Raw genomic sequence first — 8,002 nt, forward strand, 5'->3', positions numbered from 1 at the left:
TCTGGCCATGTGAATTGCCTCAGTATTCTTGGTGAGGTATGACAGAAGTGGTCCTCTTGGTTAGCATCCTGAAAGGCAGGGAAAGTTGTACGTATGTTTTATTTTCTTTTTTACTTATGGAAGAACTCATGAGATGAGGGGATCTCTCTGTGTGCTACTCTGTGCTGGCTTGGGTGAGGGGTGATTCAGGTAATGCGACAGAGTTTTTTCTACTTCTGTGTACTACCAGGGTGCTATAAACTTTCACTTGGATTCTGGAGCTCTCACAAAGGTATTTTCATCTGTGGATGGTTGATAAATTAGTCTGTATGTTGGTGGATGAGAGATATAACTGTCTATTCCACCATCTTGTTGACATCACTCCTTTCACCTCCGTTTTGAAATATCTTTTACCGGATGTCATTGCAGCAATATTTCACTTAAAATATTTAGTATTTTCCAAATATGTCTTTCTTTATATATTCCTGTGCTTTCATCATGTCTCTTTAAATACATCTATCTATATTTTATTTTTTAATCAGTATGTCGAACATTACTTTTTAATTGATGAGTTAGGTCCATTTATGTTTAATGTAAATTTATGTACCTCCCCCAGTAGATTACGACCTCATGTTTGTAACCCAGTTTGAGGCCTCTGTAGACTGTCATTATGAATAGAATGAGTTGATGAATGTCAAATGAATTGAACACCACCTGTCAAGGTCTATATCATGTGCTGGTTCACCTGATACAAATATGTATGATTGCAATCTCTTTCAAACCACCACAATCAAGTGACTAATTTTCTTATCAGCTACTATTTACTTTCTGTATTTTGGATGTGTGCTAGATGAGAGACACTTCTAGGTTTAAACTGGATATAGTCAGATAAGACCAAGAATGTGGCCCTGTAGTCAAGTACATTGAAGAATTTGACCCTGCAACATTCTAGTGTTGGTGTTAGTGTGACCTTCTTTACGGCCAAGGCTGATGAGACCTGGGGGACACCAGTTTACAAATATGTCTTTTTTATCACCACATATTGCTATGTCCCAATCACTTCTGTATAACACACAGGACAATCCCTTACATAGGGTGAAGGATATTCCTAGTCTCCACTTTAATGCTGTCTTTCCAAATTGCCCTCATGTCAGCCTCTGAAAGTGTTTATCTAGGAGTCTTCCCAGAGCCCCATGCATGTCCTTGTTCCGCAGGCTGTAGATGAAGGGATTCATCATGGGTGTCACCACAGCATACATCACTGTGCCTACTGAGTCCTTCACGGAGTAGGTATGGAGGGGCTTTAGGTATACCATACAAAGTGTCCCATAGAAGAGGGAGACCACACCCAAATGGGAGGCACAGGTGGAGAAGGCTTTGTATTTCTTAGAGACTGAGGGTATTCTGAGGATGGCTCTGACAATCAACACATAGGAAATGATCATGAATCCAAAGGGAATGAGGAAGATGAAGCAGCCTGTGGCAATCAGCACTGTGTGATTAATCTGAACGTTGGAACATGCCAGCCTCAGCAGAATGTACATCTCGCAGAAGAGGTAGTGGATCTTTCGAGACCCACAGAAGGTCACCCTGGTCATGAGGAGGGTATGGATGAGGCCATAGAGGACAGAGAACACCCAACACAAGGAGAGGAGCAAGATACAGAGCCGAGGGCTCATGGCTGTGACATAGTGGAGGGGGCAGCAGATGGCCACATAGCGATCATACGCCATCACGGCCAGGATGAGGTTGTCCAGGGTCACCAAGGAGAGCAGGAAGTAGAGCTGCGTCAGACACCCTGCATAGGAGATGGCTTTGTCCTGGGACTGGAGGTTCACCAGCATCTTGGGGATTGTGTTGGTGACAAAGAAGAGGTCAGTGAAGGAGAGGTTGGCCAGGAAGAAGTACATGGGGGTGTGCAGGCGGGAATCAGAGCTGATGGCCAGGATGATGAGCACATTTCCCAGCACCGTGACCAGGTACATGGACAGGAACATCCAAAACAGGATCCGCTGCTGCTCTGGACTCTCTGACATCCCCAGGAGAAGGAACTCTGAACCTTCACTCTGGTTGCCTCCATCCATTTCCCCAACTGTCTGCAACATTAACACCAACAAATGTTTACCAAAAGTCTTTAATTGAATAAAAACATGAAGATAAGCAAAATCAACATTTCCTTAGAATTAAGAATGTCTTACACCCAATTTTATAATTTTTGAAAATAAGAAAGTGGAAAATATAACAAAGTTTTTATGCAATGTAATTATTTCAGCTATTTCAAAGCTGGGAAACTCAATGTTAAAGGAATAATGTGTAATTCTTATTTTCAATCCTGTAATCTTACACTATTCTTGAAGTGTTTAGTATTAGTATGTTATGATACGTATATGTGTTAAAATAATTAATACAGATATTTGCAGTATAAATAGTTCAGAAATAAAAGGAAGAAAATAAAAGTATTTGAAAAGAGTAGGAACAATTATTATTTGTTGATATGATGATCTATCTGAAAAAAGTGGGACTATCAACCGAAAGACTACTAGAAATAGAGTTTAGAATACTTGAAATCAAGTCTTTACCTGCCAGTAAGATAGCAAGCACTGCCACTTATTTGCTGTGAAACCTCAGGTAGGGTACCAGAGTTCTTTAAGACTCAGTTTCTTCATGCGAAACATGAGTTATGGGGTGGGGCAAAATTAAGTAATAAAGTGCTTAACACAAGGAGTTGGTATGCAATTAGCACTCAGAAATGTTGCCTATTATTGTTATATTTAACGAGAATCAGGAAAGATATTATAATGCAAAACTATCTCATCCCCACTATCAACAAATAAATCATGGCACTGAGATGTTAACAAGAATCAGGCAAAACCTTCAAATTCTCCAGTGAGGGATAAAGTGAAAATTAAATAAATTGATAAACATATCAAGGTTTCTAATATGAAGAGAAATGTCACCAAGCTATATATTCTTTTGAATTAATTGAAAGTTTACTGGATATCAAAATTATAACAGGGTTTTTGAGAAATGAAACTGGTTTAAATTTCATCTAAATATAAACATGTAGATAAGCTAGAAAAACGTTGAATAAAAGAGTAACAGGGTGATGCTTGCACATCAAATATTAAGAATTCTAAAGCAATATGATAGTAATGTTGGAATGAACAGGTCAGTAGAAACTTCACAGATAGGCACAAAAACGTGGAATTTGGTAGATTAATATGGGTGCACTGTATATTAGCCGGTAAATTCTGCATGGGTACACTCTATATTAGCAAGTAGTCTGCATTATTCAAGAAATGGCACATTGAGATAACTGTGTAATTAATTTTGGAGGACTAGTTCGAACAATATTTTGTATCTTATCAAACATTTAAAACATACTAAAGATTAAAATACTATAGTGTGCCTTTTTTTTCCTTCGAAAGCCTAATGTGTATGGAATAAAATGTTTAATCAAAAAAGAAAAAAGAAATATGTATATGTAAAATATAAAAAATGTAGTATACATAAAACAGCTGAATGTGGTCAGGGAAAGAGTAAGATCTCTTCCAATACTACTGACAGTTCTCAGTGACTGTGGGAACTAAGCAAATAAACAAGTAAATACCAATAACCAGCCCCATTAGGGGAGACTAGTACCCTGAATTGTTACAATAAATTGTCTAAAATGTCCATATTCCAACAAAATTTATGAACCATGAAAAGAAACAAAGTATGATCCACATGTGAGGAAAAAATCAGGCAACAGAAACTACCTGTGAGAACAATGTGATGTCAGCCTTCATTGAAAAGACCTCAAAGTAGCCATTGAAAATATTTTCACAAAACTAAGAGAAAGCATGATTAGAGAAGTAAAGGAAGGTACAGTGAGAATGTCATGACAAATGGGGAATATCAATAAAAAGAATGGATAAAAAAGAGCCAAATGGAAATCCTGCAGTCAAAATGTACAATAACTGAAGTGAAAATTTTATTAGTCAGGCTGAATAGTAGTTTTGAACTAGCAGAAAAAATAGCAGTCTTTAAGATAGATCGATGTCAATTAAGCTGAAAAACAGAGGAAGAGAAAAAATGAAGAAAAATGAACAGAGACTCAGAAAAGTGTGAAGCACCATTAAGCATACCAACACATGGAATGGAAGTGCTGAAGGAGAGGAGAGAGAAAAATCAGAAAAAAAAATTCAAAGAATGAATGGCTGAAAACTTAGCAAATTTGTTTAAAAAAACTACACATATAGGAAACTCAACAAACTTTAGGCAGAATAAATACAAAGAGATTCACAAATAGACACATCATAGTAAAAAGGCCGAAAGGCAAAGACAAGGAGAAAATCTTGAGATCAGCAAGTAAAAAAGATTTACTTACAAAGGAAGCCTAATAATATGAACAACAGACTTCTCAACAGAGACAAAGGAGGCTCTAAGACAGTTGGATAACATATTCAAAATGGTTGAAGAAAAAACCCATCAAGTAAGAGTCTAATATTCAGCAAAACTATCTTTAAAAAAATGAAGGCCAAATAAAGATTATCTCAGGTGAACAAAAACAAAGAAAATTTTTTGCTAGCAGACCTATCTTATAAAAACTACTAAAGAAATTTCTTTAGGTTGAAAGTAAGTTACCTCAGATGATAATTTGAATCCACATGCACAAAAAGGAAAGAACAGTGGTCAAGTATGAAAATGTGCTATTATAAATGTATGTAAATATGTATAGATATAATCTCTACAAACCTGTAATATTTTACACATATCTATTAAATATGACTGTTTAAATGCATATTTTCTTGTTTTTTCTTATAACTTATTTAAACACCAGTTATGTAAGATAATATGTATATGATGTATTGTTGAGGCTATAGCATACAGAAATATATGTATAATATGTTTGTCAATTACAGCATAAAAGAGCTGGGTAGAGGCAAAGTTGAATTGGACTAAGCAAATGACTACAGAAGGTAGAGTAGTAATTATAGCAATGGTTTATCAGGATTAATAGATGTTACATCTGTAACAATAATACTACAAAAGGAAGAAAATAATAGAATTATATAGAAATCATTTTCTATATATCATTGGACTTAAGTTGCTATAAATCTGAAGTGGATTCTGATAAGATGTATATGGTAGACTTTAGAGCAACCACTAAAAATTACCTTCAAAAATAGAGTGAAAAAATTATTAAAGAAATTAAAATGCAACATGAGAAAATATTCACTTAATGGAAAAGAAAAGTGGTAAAAGAAAATAGAAGAGCAAAAGGACAGGGGACACATAGAAAACACAAAGTAACATGGGAGACATAAATCTAACTATATCAGTCATAACATTAAGTGTGAATGCATAAAACAATTCAATCAAAAGGCAGAGACTATCAGAGTGGATAAAAACATGATTCAGTCATATGCATTCTACAGAAAACCTACTTGATTCAAAGATACAACAAGGTTGAAAGTAAGAGGATGGGAAAAGATATCATGCAATCAGGAACCACAAGAAAAACGGAATGGCTATACTTTAGCCTTAAAATATAAAGTGGCTTTTAAAGATTAAAATAGAGTTTACACTGACCTGGTGGCTCATGCCTGTTATCTCATTACTTTGGGAGGCTGAAGTAGGAGAACTGCTCGAGGCCAAGAGTTCAAGACCAGCCTGAGCAATATAGCAAGACCCATCTCTTAAAAAGAGTTTAAGTCAAAAAATCTTACTAGAGATAAAGTGAGACATTTTATAATGACAAGTGGGCCAATCTATGAAGAAGATAAAACAATTATAAACATATATACACCCAAATACATGAAGGGAACTGATAGAAATGAAGACAGAAATATAAAATTCAACAACAGTATTTGGAAAATTCAACACACGACTTTCAATAATGGGTAGAACAACTAGACAGAAGATCAATAAGGAAAAATAGATTTGATCAACACTATAAATTAACTGCGCATAACAGACGTCTATATAACACTCTGCGCAACAACAAAAGAAGAAAATTATTTTCAAGTGTCATTGGAACATTCTGTATGATAGACCATATTCTAGGCCATAAAATAAACCCCAATGACATTAAAAGGCTAGAAAGAATACAAAGTATGTTTTCCCACCGCAGTAGAATAAAATTAGCAATGAATAGCAGAAAAAATTGAAAAACATGTTTCATGGCCGGGTGCGGTGGCTCACGCCTGTAATCCCAGCACTTTGGGAGGCCGAGGCGGGTGGATCAGGAGGTCAGGAGATCGAGACCATCCTGGCTAACACGGTGAAACCCCGTCTCTACTAAAAATACAAAAAATTAGCCAGGTGTGGTGATGCATGCCTGTAATCCCAGCTACTTGGGAGGCTGAGGCAGGAGAATGGCGTGAACCTGGGAGATGGAGCTTGCAGTGAGCTGAGATGGTGCCACTGCACTCCAGCCTAGGTGACAGAGCGAGACTCCGACGCAGAAAAAAAAAAAAAAAAAAAAAAAAGAAAAACATGTTTCATTTCCATATGTTACTTCATTTCCATATTGTGGAGGATAATATACTTCCAAGAAGGTTCTTCCAGGAATTTATCCGTATCTGCTAAATGTTCTAGTTTGTGTGCGTAGAGATGTTCACAGTAGTCTCGAATGATCTTTTCTATTTCTGTGTTGTCCATTTTAATGGACTTTAAAAAAACTTGAAGCATTCCCACTGAGAAATGGAACAAGACAAAGATGCCCAATTTCATTACTTCTATTCAACATAGTACTAGAAGTCCTAGCCAGAGCAATAAGAGAAGAGAAAGAAATAAAGGGCATCCAAGTTGGAAAAGAGTCAAATTAGTGCTGTTTGCCAATGGTGTGATCATATGCTAAGAAAGCTGTAAATTCGAGTCCCCACCCACAAGCCAAGGGAGGTGGTGAGTGAGCATGCTATCCAGCCAGGGAAATCATGCTTTTTCCATGGGACTGTGCAACCCACGGGTCAGAAGATTCCACTGGTGAACCCACGCCACTGGGGCCTATGGTACCAACCCCAGAGCTGTGCAGATTCTCAACAGCCTCTCAGCTAGACTCTGCTTAAGCTGCCAAGTTCCTTGGGGGAGAGGCAACTAGCACCACAGCTGTAGCTGCCTCTGTCTAAGCTGTTTAAGCTCCTTGCAGGAGGGGCAGCACCCAACATTGGGACTGATAACTGCCTAGCACACTAAGCTCCCTGAGGGGGAAGGGCGGCAGTCATCTCTATAGCTCCAGGCCACACTTTTCCCCTGCTGGAGCCTGGGAGACTTGTTGACTTGGTCCCAAGAGGTGTCCCCCACAGCCCAACACACCCCCTATGGTGGACCATGGCCAAAGCACCTCTTCAGGCCTGACCCTGACCCATTCTTCCTCACTGGGTGGGGCCTCAATGCAGGAAGTACAACTCCAGCCATGGGCTCAGGGACAGTACCCTGATCTCCCTGGGCCTGAGCCCCTAGGGGGAGGGGTGGCCGCAATCTCTGTGGACCAGCAGACTTAGCCTTTCCTTCTGGTAGTTCTGAGGAATCCAGGTAGCCCAGATGAGTGGGTTTCCCCTACTGAAGCACACCGCCTCCACCAAGGGACAAAGTGCTTCATTAAGCGGATCCTTTTCCCTGTGCCACCCAACTGGGTGAGACCCTCCAACAGGGGATGTCAGACCCCATACAGGAGTAATCCTACTCGTATCATGTTGGTGCCCCTTGAGGTCAGAGATCCCACAAGGAGGAGCAGGCACCCATGTTTCCTGTTCCCCACCTCCTTGAGTGATATCTCCAGGCACAGCAGCAAACCAGATGAATAGGGCCAGTAATGAGCCCCCTGCCCTACTAAAGAAGAGGGACCTGAGCATTGAAAGAAAAACAAACAGAAAGCAACAACAGCAGCATCAACAACAGCAAAAAAATCCTCACAAAAACCCCATCCAGGGGGCGGCAGCCTCAAAGATCAAAACTAGACAAACTCGTGAAGATGAGAAAGAACAACAACAACAACAACAAAATGTTGAAAACACAAAAGGCCAGAGAGCTGCTGCTT

General features: G+C 38.8%; 1 protein-coding gene across 1 annotated transcript; it reads right to left on the minus strand.

Moving 5' to 3' along the window:
- Positions 1-944: 944 nt before the first annotated feature.
- On the minus strand, positions 945-2,123 carry LOC100437962 (olfactory receptor 1D2). Its single transcript, XM_002826835.6, has one exon. It carries the CDS (start codon positions 2,082-2,084, stop codon positions 1,125-1,127), a length of 960 nt encoding a protein of 319 aa, XP_002826881.5. The 5' UTR covers positions 2,085-2,123; the 3' UTR covers positions 945-1,124.
- Positions 2,124-8,002: the final 5,879 nt, after the last annotated feature.

Source organism: Pongo abelii, chromosome 19 (assembly GCF_028885655.2).
Source record: "Pongo abelii isolate AG06213 chromosome 19, NHGRI_mPonAbe1-v2.0_pri, whole genome shotgun sequence".
NCBI lineage: Eukaryota > Metazoa > Chordata > Mammalia > Primates > Hominidae > Pongo > Pongo abelii.

What these genes read in the sequence shown, in the direction of transcription:
- LOC100437962 (XM_002826835.6), bottom strand. Translation starts at nt 2,084, where the DNA reads ATGTTGCAGACAGTTGGGGAAATGGATGGAGGCAACCAGAGTGAAGGT.